This window comes from Muscardinus avellanarius, assembly GCF_963383645.1.
Source record: "Muscardinus avellanarius genome assembly, chromosome: 6".
In the NCBI taxonomy this organism is placed as follows: domain Eukaryota; kingdom Metazoa; phylum Chordata; class Mammalia; order Rodentia; family Gliridae; genus Muscardinus; species Muscardinus avellanarius.
The window spans coordinates 25,339,390-25,353,153 of NC_137791.1; the positions used below are offsets into that span (position 1 = coordinate 25,339,390).

At 46.6% G+C, this 13,764-nt stretch overlaps 1 protein-coding gene across 4 annotated transcripts in view; it reads left to right on the forward strand.

The window, feature by feature from the left end:
- Positions 1-7,093, forward strand: part of TMEM131L (transmembrane 131 like) — a gene marked incomplete at both ends in the record, with an annotated part of 190,820 nt that extends 183,727 nt beyond the window's left edge. For 2 of the 4 annotated variants that reach the window (XM_080697376.1, XM_080697377.1), the window contains 4 exons: positions 3,308-3,428; positions 4,662-4,753; positions 6,052-6,191; positions 6,818-7,093. In XM_080697376.1, the coding sequence (XP_080553502.1) occupies positions 3,308-3,428; positions 4,662-4,753; positions 6,052-6,191; positions 6,818-7,093 (629 nt within the window). The remainder of the gene's footprint in view (positions 1-3,307; positions 3,429-4,661; positions 4,754-6,051; positions 6,192-6,817) is intronic. The other 2 variants (XM_080697378.1, XM_080697379.1) reach the window with 1 other exon arrangement.
- Between the last annotated feature and the right edge of the window lie 6,671 nt (positions 7,094-13,764).

Consider the following 13,764-nt stretch of genomic DNA (forward strand, 5'->3'; position numbering starts at 1 on the left):
AACAACCACCAGACACCTTGATCGCCGACCCTCTGCCTTGGGCCTGGGGAGCCAGAGGTCACAGCACAAATTGTTTTCAAGGGCTGAGTGGCCCAGCCGGATGGAACAGTAACACTAGCCTGAATGTGCTGGCAATGGCGAGCCTGCCCTGAACAGCCCACAGCGGGATTCGAGGTCCTGTAGTCCCAGCATCAGGAGCAGGAGGTATCATTGCTCCTGAGACAGCAGCCAGCTCTCCATGGCAGCCACAGCCTGCGTCCACAGCAGAAGCACAGTCCTTCCTCTGTGCTGATGTTTGCCATGTCCAGCGCAGGGATGCACCCAGGCAGCAAAGGTGACCATCGGTGGCACAGACTCCATCCACAGCTGGATTCCAGTTCATCTTGCCACAAAACAGGTCCCCAGTGAGGCCTCTACTTGAGTGGCCCAGAGGTTTAATTAGAAGCCAAAATTCATCCCTGAATTTCATTACCCCAGAAAGCAGTATTTTCAATTTGTCTTTCCGTAGCTTTCCAAGTGGCAGCCCAGACTTGAGACATTGATCAGTAAAAACACTGCAAGGGTTTTTCAGGGAAAACTGTCTAAAGTTATAGGAACCGCCTGGATTCTGCCATCTGGGCAGGATGAAGGTTCATCTTGGCTTGTGCATAACAAGCTTTGAGGTTGGACAGCTACAGCAGCCCAGTCGGCACTGTAGGGTTTCTGCATAACCTAGCCAGCAAACCAGACCCAGGCATCTCGGGGGACCTCGGAATGGAGGGCCCCGCTGAGCAAGCGGGGTGGTGGGTGGGGCATCAGGTTTCCCCACTGGGATGATGGCTGTTATCTGTTGCCGACGGGCTCAGTCCTGTGGGGGGCAAGTCCACTCGTGGTCAGGAGCCTCAGAAAGATGGGACAAAAGGCAGGTGAAATTCTGCAGAATCTTATCTGCAGTGGTTCTTTACCCTCTATGAATTCCTTAAGTTTTTAGGTACGACGCTTTGGAAAAGAACCTGAGATGGACAAAGGCTTCTTGAGCCAATGACACTTTATTACAAAAAACCCCAAAATTTATACCCTTCACCAGTAAAGTTAATAATAAGAGAAGAAGGGGGTGGGTGTAATCACTGTGAAATAATAATGAATGACATGTAAACAAAGGTAATAAAACTAGTCCTTCAGCTGGCTGTTGATCTTCGAGAGATTAACTCCCTCCGGATTCTTTCTCAGGTTTTGCAGATAAGCAGTTCCAAACAGGCATGCCCAAGGCTTGGGGGCTTCTCAGGGAATCTTCTTTAACTTTCTTGGAACTTTCCATCTTTTTAGGCTCAGTTCATATAGCAAGTGTGGGGAGATGTGGTGATTCAGGTGGATGTGATGGAGTTTCTTCAGGTGTTGGCATCTTATCTTCTAAATCTGAAAGCTTAAGCAAACTCACAACACAGTTTTGCAGACAAAATACCACAAACAACACCACAAAGTTCTTGGTTTTAATTGTCAGATGTATTTCCTTAACTGCTGAGCACTCTTCTTTAGACAACAAGCCTATTAAAAGCCTACTCATCTTTAATAATCCATTTCTCTGTCACAAACCCTCTGCAACCTGCTTCTAACTTTCTAATTCCTTTCTTTCCCAGTTGGGACTGTCTTATGATAAGCTCTTCTTCATGCAAAAATGCTTTTCTTACTCTTACACGGCATTTCCTTTCCTTCATACATATATATTTAGAACGTCTGTCCTTTATTTTGTCATATTCATTTCTAACCATGGGTCAGTCTCTGTCTCCATGAATGCTCATACTGAGGTAAAAGTCAACAATCATTCTCCTTGAGTCTATTGTATTTGGGCAACTAAGTTGTTTATCAACTAAATTGCTTTACGGTCACACACAAGGTTTTTATCTTCTCTGTCTCTAGGCAGGATCTCAAGGATAAACAGAGTTACCTTAAACTGAGCTACCTTACCGGAGTTAATAGCTTAACCTAAATTAGTGATTGGAATGAGGGTCGGAGGCCATTTGTGATTGCTGCAGCTGGAGTGCTTATCACAGCATCTGAGTTCTGGCCAGTTTTTATTATTATTGAGCAGAGCCAAGGACGTTTAGACAAATTATTAGAGAATTTATTTCCTCAGACTCAATTTCTTTCATAGTCCTGTTCTCACATCATCAGAGCAATTCATGTAGAGAGTTAAAAGAATACTAGGAGAATAATAGTTATGCAAGAATATCTAAAAGTGGAAAGATGCTTTTGGCCAGCGAGCACACCTTCTCTCGGGGCTTATTTCTCACTTTGAGATTTTGCCTATTTAACTGCGAAAATGCAGATGCCGAGAGAGCGTGGCTTTTGCTGGTATCTGCAGTTATCTTTTTTCATAAAGCAGAAACATGGGTAGGACATAGCCAGGTAAACGAGTATTAGCCTATTTTCACCGGTTTCTCTTTGCGGGTGTGATACAGGAGAGTAGTTCTGAGCTCAGGGAACCCAAATATCTTTTTGTATGTGTGTTACTAGGGGTTGAATCCAGGTGCATTCTTCCTCCAGCCACACTCCCAGTCCTCCTTGTCTCAAGGCTTTGGTATAGCAAAAATCTGGGATTAGATAGTCTAGAACAAAGGCCACCAGTCCTAGGCAGAATGTGCAGAGACAGGAGACCCCCAGGGGGACTTGTGTCCAGCATTCAGACTGCCCTAGTTCTTCTGTGGCTTCCCACCTGCCTCAGAGGAAGTGCCTACATCTTCAGGGGCCACGGGCTCCATCCTCTGTGGCTCCCATCAGCTCTCACCCGGCCCCTCACGCCCTCTCTTGGCCACACAGTCCCCTAGCGGTGGGACCCCAGCAGGCACACCCACCAGGAGTCCTGGCCAGACTTTCCCGCCCATCTGGTTCCATTCTTGTCTCCAGTCACACCTTGGGGAGGGGGATGTTCCCTTGTCCTTGGGCCACCAAGGCTTTGTTTGTTACAGCACACACACCATCTGCCATGCTGTGCTTTTCTGTTTTCTGTCTCTGTTCACTTAAATGTTCCTTGGTCTCTGCTGCATCCCTGCTGTCTGTAATGGGGACTTGCAGAAAGTAAGTCCTCAAATAGTTGCCAAGTGAACTCACCCTGTCCCCAGCATCAGGAGATAATCACACGCCCTCTGAAGGAGGGCGCAAAGCCAAGTGATTTGTCCTGAAGTGACATCCCGAAGGGGCTGGGGAAGCAAGCATGGTGCTTGTGGGAGTATTTTCTGGAGGGAGGAGGAGTTGACCGGGCACTGCAGGAGGGCCGCAGCATCCGGCTGAGTGGTAAAGGTGCACTGAGGGGCCCTCTTCTCTTCCTTAGGTCTGTGCCCACCTGGAGACCTGTGGCCGCCACAGCCGGTGTGTCTGACCAGCAGCTTGAGCTGTACTCTGGAGAGCAGGGCGCCTGAAGGGGTGCAGGAGCCCACCCCGATTCCCGACAGGTACAGAGTTGGGCCTCGCTTGGCCGCGGGCCGGTGGGTAGAGCTCGAGTTGGGTCTGGAAGACAGTTCTTGCCAATACCAGGACGAGGCTTCCCCTTCAGGGCACTTTGGCTGCGGGTTTTCTTCTGCTTTCTCGTGTCATTGTGATGTTTTAGGAATGAACAAGCCAGACATTGAGAGAAACATGAGGTAGAAGTAAGAAGCTGCTGGCGCCGTCATTCTTTCCATTTTTATAAATGGAAGAGATAGCCGGGCGTGATGTGCACGCTTGTAATCCCAGCACTCGGGAGGCTGAGACCGGAGGATCGTGGTTCAAGGACAGCCTCAGCTAGTTAGCGAGGCCCTCCGCAACTCAGTGAGACCCTGTTTCAAAATAAAGAATAAAAAATAGGGCTGGGGGTCTAGCTCAGAGGTCAAATGTTCCTGGGTTTCATCCCCAGACCCACAGTAAATAAATAAATAAATTAATTAATTAATGGAAAATATAACCTTTCATATACAAGGCAAAGTCGAAAAACCATCACTCAATCCCTACTCCCCAAGAAAGTGAAGATTTCCATTTTCCCATGACAGTGCTCTTGAATGTATTAAAAAATGTTAAAAGATGAAAGAGTCTGAGTATCAAGAAATAGTTATACGATGTCAGCCTCTTAAACTCACCATTCAATGTTAATATGACACTCACTCAGGGCAGCTGGGGACATGCTGGTATCAGTCACAGAATCCATTTGAAGGCATTTGGATCTGCTTTATTACAGCAATATTATGGTCTCGTCTCTGTAATGAGAATCCAGTTTGCAGTAGTGATTAGAGTCCCATGAGCCACGCATAGTCCTTTGCAGTGGTGACTCCCTAAGCTGCGTGCTGGCGGAGCTCCGAGGGAGAGGGCGTTTCTTCAGCAGCACCTGGCTGGTTCCTTCGGGATTGTGCCAAGGTTTTCCAGGTGTTCTTCCACAGTGCTATTAAAGCCGCACCTTGGACTCCATGTCTAGCTATGCTCAGCCACCATGCTATAAGAAACTGTGCACCTTGCCCACGCCATCCAACCTACATGGATGTTGTTAACATGAGCATCCAGTGTCTTTAATTCTGTGATTTGAGGAAGTACACCTTTCATTTTTCTAAAGTGAGAAATGTACAATGATGAGAATGTTGGGAATTAAAATCACTTTCCTCTTTCTTTGCCTGATCCCTTGGCATCCTGTCTGAAACTAGACATCTTGTTTTTTGTAGCAGTTTCATTGATTGGAGTGCAACTTGCGAAGGCCAGTTCTCCAGTGTGTACTGCCCATTGGAACTGAACGATTACAATGCCTTTCCAGAAGGTAAAAACTGTCTGAACAATCCCAGGGCCGTTATTTTATTTTCAGCAGGTCAGAACAGAAGTGTGTGCGGCCTAAGGCACTAACCTGCTCGCCTTTAGCAGCGAGCAGACTGAGATAATGATCTTCCCGTGGGTGCTGAATGGCTTCATACGATGGATCCAGTTGTGCCTGCTTGTCATGCATTTCATGTGGCCTTTAAAAAGTTCTGACTCTGGGTGTCTGGGGGCTTCGACATATAACGCTATTCCATTTAGTTTTTTAAAATAGGTAGAATTGAGTGGTTTGTATTTACATGGACATAACTGGGTTATCCATTGGGAGGCTGGGGCTGTAGTTTTTAAGCAGGCAAATCCTATGAGTAGGAATTTACCTGTTTTTCAACATGACCTGACTTTTCTGTCCCTGGACCGGGAGAGGGGTTGGTGCTGCGGAAGGAAGTAAGGAAGCTCTGAGGGGAAATTGTGGGCAGTTACACATGCCTGCTAAAAGAGATGGGATTTCTCTGATCAACTGGAAAGCGCTCCAGTTGGAGGAAGCCCTGTGTTAAAGTGTCCAGCTTCATTCTGATGCATGTATTGCTCTACTCCAGCCACAAGAGGGCACTGTGATAACTCTCTACTCAGGATCGTGAGGTTACGCGTTTATTACGTATGTGTGTGTCTATTACTAGGGATTGATCCTAGGGGCATCCTACCTCTGAGTTACACCCTCAGCCCTATTTTATTTCTTATTTTTAAACAAGGTCTTGTGAAGTTGCTAAGGGCCTAAGTTGCCAAGGGTGACCTCAAACCTGTATTCAGCCTCATGCCGAGTCTTGTTTATTATCTTGTTGATAACAAGGGAGTATTTGGTTTGCAGTTGCTTTATGAGGCCTTGTAGAACAGGTGCAGATGACTGAGCTGGGCAGGATGGGTGGGGGGTGAAGCAGAGTAGAGCACCTGCCTGGCAGGCCAAGACCCAACCCTGGGGTAGGGGGGCTAAGACTGGTAATAATCTTGTCACTTCTCAGATATAGAGTAGTATTTGAAAATGCCTTGTGTATTGGAATGATTCTCATCAAATACAGACGCATGAGCCGCAGGGAAAACTCCCTCTGAGGGCTTCCCAGGTGGTGTGTCTGCGACATAGTCTTGACCTGTCAGCTGGCGGTGAACGGACCTTCTTGGTCCACAAAGAGTTGGGGTTGTCTTACACTCGCTTATATAGCAAGGCCTTGAAAGTTTCTCTCTCTTTTGGGGGCAGAATTTCATTTTCTTCTCTGTGAAAATGTTGACCTGTGTGGCTGCCTTTCTTTGTAGACAATATGAATTATGCCAATGGCTTCCCCTGCCCTGCAGACATTCAGGCCAGTGTTGTGGACCACAGTGCTCACTCGACCTGGAACGCCCCGCCCAACATGCCCTCTTCCTGGGGGCATGCCGGCTTCCTCAGTTCTCCGGTAGGTGTCATTCGTCCTTGCTCTGGAGTGGAGCAGCGCTGAGCTGTGCCATCCTCCTTGAAGCCTGGTCTCAGCTAGTATCAGAGCAGGTCAGCTAAAGCCTGGAATGTCTCTTGCACATCATAGAAGCTGGGCTGGCCACCCTCTAGAGGAACCTAACACCAGGGGTTGGGAATTCAGACAGGGACATTCTGGCTGCCCGAAAGGAAGACGTCTTCCCAAACTAGAGCCAGCAGAGACTGGATAAAATTGAACTTGGGCCAGAACACCCTGTGTGTTTACTGGCCTTTCCAACTGTGCTAAGAGGTCAGCCAGGGGTCATTGATGGGTCCACCCGCTTCCCTTTCACACCTAGGCACCCACTCCTTGTTTTCATCTGAAGGGCACGTGGTTGTGAGTTCTTCCTTAGATTACAAATAAGTTTATCCAGTTAGACGAGTATTTCACAATCCTCCTTTTGAGAAGAATGCAGTTAAAGCGACCCGGAGTGTGGAGAATAGATTAATAATTTCCAAGGGGCTCGGGTTGACAGAATGGTGGTACCTGCTGATGTTTATTCTACCTTGACGTTGCCTTACTAAACCTTCTTTTTCTTTAACTTCTTTCCCTCCCTGCTCATACTTCAGCCCTACCTCACCAGCACACGAAGCTTGTCTCCAATGTCTGGACTCTTTGGCTCCATCTGGGCCCCCCAGAGTGATATGTATGAAAATTGTTGTCCCGTGAGCTCCACCACGGAACACCCGACCCACATGGAAAACCAGGCAGTCATGTGCAAGGAATACTACCCAGGGTTCAACCCGTTTCGTGCCTACATGAACCTGGACATATGGACTACCACGGCAAATCGCAATGCCAACTTCCCACTGTCCAGAGACTCCAGTTACTGTGGGAATGTGTGAGGAGAATCAGATTTTTGAACAATGTGAATAAAGAGGCTTGTGTTTTGATTACTAGTGTAAACTGGTTGTTGAGATAGATGATGACATTGGCGGATATTTTGGCACTTTTATATGAAAATAAATTTTTTTTTTTTTTTTTTTTTTTTACAAAATCCGGGTGCTCTATTTTTTTTAACCCATCAAAAGTCAGTGGCAGAGACTCAGCATCCGAATGTCATACCTTTTGTCATGCCCACTGCTTTAAATCAGAAAGAGGGAGCATTCGGAGGTCAAGAGTGGAGAAGGAAATGGCTGCATGGTTTTCTCCTCCCTGAGTGGCAGGACCACCCAGGGAGCTTCTAAGGGTGAGGTTACTCAGTTGGCATTCCCAGAAATTCTGACTTTTTTGGTCTGTGGCCCAGACAGTTAGGATGTTAATAAAAGTCTTCCATGGGTCATCGTGTGTAGCCAGTGTTGGAAGTCCCTGGTTAGGAAAGCCCAGCCTAGCAGAAAGTCAGTGGCCCTGCGGGCGCTGCTCAGGGCTGGAGGGGCACTCCTCTGGCTGCTGGAGTGAGCAGACAGCCTGAGCTGTTCTCAGTCCCCGCCACGGTGAGGATTGCTCCGCTCCTCCGCCAGGCCAGTCTCTGGGGCAGACACAGCAGCAGGGATGGTCTGTAAGTGTCTGGTTTCCCTTCCAGTGGGCAGGCTCGCCCTGGATGCAGGTACTTAGGGGAGTTAGGTAGCTGATGTGTGTTTGCCAAACCAGTTTGTATTGTTTGTTGTTGACTGTAGAAGTCCATATTATGGTGGAATCATCTGTTTGCCTTCTGTAAAGTTTGAAAACATTTATAACTTTTAATAAAAATTACTTATTTTTACATTTTGTTTTGTCTTCATTGAAAATCTCAAGTAGGAGTGATTTTTTTTTAGTGGAATGCTACATTTTTCTTGCTTGGAGTTTATTCCTTTATGCCATCGTTGGGTGGGGGATAGGAGAACAGGTCTACTCTGAATTTGGAATTGCCTTTCTGCAGTGAGAGCTGCCAAGCATGCTTCTGTGCTAGCCAGCCCTGAGGCTGTCCATTGAGAATCTTGATGTGGCTGAAGCAGATTATCCCGTGTCCCCTCAGTACTGAGTAATATTAACAATTAATTTGGTTTAGGTCTATACTCAAGAGACTTGAAAGCAGGAACTTGATTATTTTCACACTTGCGGTCATAGCAGCATTATTCATAATAGCCAAAAAGTAGAAACAAGTCCAAATGCCCACTGACAGTTAGTGGATAAACAGGGTGTGGTAGACCCAGACAGTGGGGTATATCGTTCTGCCTTAAGAAGGAGAGCAGTTCACATACATGTCACAACATGGATGAACCTTGAAAACACGCCAAGTGGAGTGAGCCCTATACATTTAAAGTGTGTGAAAACCAACTTCTGGGTTCTTTGTTATTTTGACCTTAAGGCTAAAGTAGAAGTGGAAGATACTTACTTTCTTCTGGTGAAATAAAAACATATTGTGATGCTTATTTTCCTGATGGGAAAATGAAAGCAGAAAAATAACAGTAAGTCGGAGGCGGCACCTACAGCAAATGTCTCACGCTGTCTAGGCAGGAAGGTTTTGAATTTGATCCTGGAAATGCTTCAGGAGATTTTTGAGCAACCTAAACTATTTGTGGTTCATTTTAACCATTTTGAAGTGTAACAGTTCAGCAGCATTAAGTACATTCACAATCCTGTGTCACCTATCCTCTTCACCATCCCCAACTAAAACTACCCACTCAAGCCTAACTCCTGTTCCTCCTCTCAGCCTCTGGGCCGCTGTTATACTGCATCCATCAGTTTGTGCTGGTCCCTCATGCAGAAGGGGCTCTGGGAGTTCAGCGACAGTACCACCACTTAGAGGTCCCTGCTACGTGGGCCGGTGGCTAGAGATTGTACCAGTACTCGGTGTGGTGGGTGAAGATGGGGGAGTAGGAGGTCAAAAAGCCCTGCCAGCACTGACAGCTGGGTCCTGCTGACCCCACTGAGAGGGACAGGAGCGCCAGGGACCTGGGCAGCCACTGGCCTGGGGAGGGGAGGGGCCAGGGGTGGCCAGGGCCTGGGTAGGGCATCCTGAGCTCGTGCTCCCAGGTCCTGGGTGCACGTGAGGCGAGCAGGGTTGGAGTGGACAGCACTGTGGTGGTGAGTGCGGCAGCCAGGGCCTCCTGCCCACAGCGAGGTGGCCCGTGCGGACCTCACCCAGCTTGTCAGGGAGGCTGCTCACTGCCACAGAACTGTCAGCTCAGTGGCAGACGCAGGTGACTTGATGCTGGGGGCCACGGGGCAGGGGTCAGCAAATTGTGGCTTGTAACCTGTTGGGGTGTATGATCCAGCAATACCACTTCTGGGTATCTACCCCAAAGAATGGAAACCAAACTACCAAACTAATGCATGTGTATCTATGTTCATAGCTGCACAATTCACCATTGCCAAGATGTCCATCAAAGATGAATGGATTACAAAACTATGGGACATGTATACAATGGAATTTTACTCAGCCATAAAGAAGAACAAAACTACGTCATTTGTGGGGAAATGGATGGAATTGGAGAACGTTATGCTAAGTGAGATTAGTCAATCACAAAAAGTAAGAAATTGGATGCTCTCTCTAATATGCGGAAGCTAGGGAGAAAAAGGGTTATAGGAGGAGCTCTGGATGAAGAAGGAGAAACTATAGATGAGCAAATAAGGCGACCTGAGGGGGATGGGAGGGGCAGAGGGAAATTCTCTAATGGACACGAAGTACATTCATAAACGTCAAAGTCAATCACTAAACCAAACGTGAGAAGGAGGGAGGGGAGGGAATGGGGTGGGCATTGGGGAAGGGCCAAATGAGTGATGTGTGCATGTATGCCTCTACCATCCTATACCCCATTAAGATGTATGACTACAATGCACCAATAAAATTTAAAAATGAAAAATAATCCAGGAGTGGTGAAACGTGGCTATCGTCCCAGTACTTGGGAGGCTGAGACAGGAGGATCACAGGTTCGCAGCCAGTCTTAGCAACTTACTCAGGCCCTCTGTAACTGTGTGAAATCTTGTTTGAAAATAAAAGAATAAAATAAGGTTGTGGGTAGAGTTCAGAGGTAGAATGCCCCTGGATTCAATTTCCAGTACCACAATAAATAAATAATAAAATAGTAACAAAACTTTTCTAGAAATTGATTCCAAAGAAGAGTAGTGAGCCAGGGGTATTTTTCCTTTGTGCTACACCCCTAGCCCGAATTTTTATTCTGTATTTTGAAACAGGGTATCACTGAGTTGCAAAGGGCCTCACTAAGTAACTGAGGCTGGTCACGAACTGCGATCCTCCTGTCTCAGTCTCCCAAATGCTGGGATTACAAGCATGTGCCACCATGTCTGGCTCCCCAGTACATCAACAACAAAAAAGTATAGGGTGCAGGACACAGAGTTGATATACAGCGTGACACTGGTCGTGGGTGACTCACCATCAGGAGAGCAGGACTGTGACATTCACTTTCTTTTTTGCGTTTTCCTCTTTTTAGTGGGAAGGAATTAGCTAATGTAAGCATGTGTTACTACCATGTCCCTGTCTCTCCCCAAAACTTTTAATTAAATCTTAAGGGAAAGTGTATTTTATTTAGCAATTGCAGTAAGTATCTTAAAAAAGAATGGTAAAGTTCCAATAAAATGTGCATGCCGCTATAAAAGAACATTATTTAAAAGCAAAGGGAACACAAAACTTTCAGTAAGCGTTCCCTAATAAAAGCCCTATAAAGTGAGGTATGTAGTAATTACTTGGGCTAGGATTAAAGGCGCATAACAATGTCTTTAAATACAAGTAGAGCCGATATGCAAAATGCACAGCAGTCTAATTGCAATTAATCAAAATGGTAGGCCAGGATTATGAAAGCCACCTTTAAAATTCAGCTTTGTGAAAATACATAATGCTATGATACTTATGCAAACTTGAATCAACATTTCAAACTAATTATTTTTGTATGACCCAGACATTTGAACGATTTAATGCTCCTACTTGGAGTAAGAAGTGCTTGTAAAATAGAATGTATTTGGATTTCAACCAATTATTTATAAAGAAAATTTCTTAGTTTTAGAATCTACACACACACATGCTTTACCCAGTGGCATTTTATGTGGCCGGTGCATGTTTATTCATTCAACTATAGATGTTGAAATTAAATTGTGTGTGTGTGTGTGTGTGTGTGTGTGTGTGTGTGTGTGTGTGTGTATTAGGGATTGAACTCAGGAGCATTCTGCCTCCAAGCTGTACCCCAACCCTTTTTGTTTATATTTTTGTTTGGAGACAGGGTCTTGCCAGGTTGCTAAGAGCCTTGCTACATTGCAGAGGCTGTTCTTGAACCTGTGATCCTCCTGTCTCAGACTCCCAAGTACAGGAATTACAGGTGTGTATCACCATGCCTTACCCTTGAAATCTTAAAACATTTGAAGGAACAGACCCAGCGCTATGGCCTTGGGATTGATGTAACCACTCAACCGGTGATTCAACATTCAAACATCCTTTTGTGCCACAAAAGAAGCACAAGAACTGGGTCAAGCCAGGTTCCAAAGTTCATCATGTACCCTAGACCCATAGTGCTACTGAATGGAAGCTGACCACTTGTTTGTCTACCATATTTTATTTTAAAAAATTCACTAACTCAAAATAGTGCGTCTCCAGGATTGATTTTGTATTAGCTGGAATAAACTAGGTGTCTTAGACCATTTTGTGCCACCAATAATAATACCATAGTCTGAGTAGTTTATAAAAAACAGAATGTGTGTGTGCAGAGTGTGTGTGTGTGTGTGTGTGTGTGTGTGTGTGTGTGTGTGTGTGTGTATTTGTTTGTTTGTTTGGTGGTGGTACTTGGGGTAGAACTCAGGGGACTTCTACCTCTGGGCTAAAACCCCAGCTTAATTTTCTTTTTAATTTTTTATTTGGAAATAGGGTCTCACTAAGTTGCTGAGGCTGGCTTCACACCTGAGATCCTCCTGTCTCAGCCTCCCTAGTACTGAGATTGTAGGCAGGTGCCACCATGCCCACCTGGGAACCAAAATATATTTTGTCACAGTTCTGGAGACTGAGAAGTCAGACCAAGGAGCTGGCTTGCTCATCACATGGCAGAAGGCAGAAGGGCAAGAATCAACCAAAGAAGTGGCACTGGGTTTCTCGTTTCTCTCCCATCAATCACCGCCCTTCTCTTCCTCCCCCCCCAATGGATTATGTCCTCCACTCCTTAATGACTTCTGTGATACTCACTGTACAGTTTCAATGTGGAGTGCCCACAGAAAAGCTTGTGTGTTGACAAAGTGGAAGTGTTCAGAGGCGAAATAATTGAATCAGGGCCGTAACCTCATCAGTGGATAAATTCATTGATGGACTGACTGGGTGGTAAGTGTAACTAGGTAGGGAGGGTGCAGCTGGGACATGGGCATATGGCCTTGGGACATCTATCCCTGATATCTCTCTCTCTCTCTCCCTCCCTCCCTCTCCCTCTCCCTCTCCCTCTCCCTCCCTCCCTCCCTCCTCTCTCTCCTCTCTCTCCTCTCTCTCTTTCTCTCCTCTCTCTCCTCTCCCCTCTCTCCTCTCTCCTCTCTCTTTTCTCTCTCCTCTCCCCTTTCCCCTCTCTCCTCTCTCCTTTCTCTCTCCCTTCTCCTCTCTCTCCCCTCTCCTCTCTCTCCCCTCTCCTCTCTCTCTCCTCTCTCTCCCCTCTCCTCTCTCTCCTCTCTTCTCTCTCCACTCTCCTCTTTCTCTCCTCTCTCCTCTCTCTCTCTCCTCTCTCCTCTCTCTCCTCTCTTTCTCTCCTCTCTCTCTCCTCTCTCTCCCCCCTCTCCTCTCTCCTCTCTCTCCTTTCTCCCCTCTCCTCTCTCTTCTCTCTCTCCCCTCTCCTCTCTCCTCTATCCTCTCTCCTCTCTCCCCTCTCTCTCCCCTCTCCCCTCTCCTCTCTCCTCTCTCCTCTCTCCTTTCTCTCTCTTCTCTCTCTCCCCCCTCTCTCTCCCCTCTCCTCTCTCCTCTGTCCTCTCCTCTCCTTTCTCCTTTCTCCCCTCTCCTCCTTTCTCCCTCCTCTCTCCTCTCTCTCTCCCCTCTTCCCTCTCCCCTCTCCTCTCTCCTCTGTCCTCTCTCTCTGGGTTCCTTGGGGAGCTTTCCTTTGCCATGACCTGCCACTATGGTGTCTCTGCCTCAAGTTAGCCAACTACAAGCTGAACTTCTAAAACCATGAGCCACATAAGCCAGGTGTGGCGGCGCACGCTTGTAATCCCCGCTCTTGGGAGCCTGAGACAGTATCACACAGGTTTGAAGCCAGCCTCAGCTACTTAGTGAGGCTCTCAGCAACTTAGTGAGATCCCGTTTCCAAACAAAATATAAAATAGGTCTGGGAGTATAGCCTGGAGGTAGAAAAGCCCCTGGGTTACACCCCTAGTACCTCAAAAAAAAATAAAATAATAAAACCATGAGCCACATAACCCCCCCCCCTTTTCCTTCCTGTCCTCCTCTAAGTCGTTCTTGCCGGGTGCATCCACAGTGATGGAAACACTGACCCATACACTGAGACTTCAACCTATTGTAGGCCCTCCCCTTTTTAAGAATAAGTTGAAGTATCTTCTATGTTCCATTGATTGTAAAAAACATGGCTAACTGGAAATAAAAATTAAGATTGTTGTAACTATT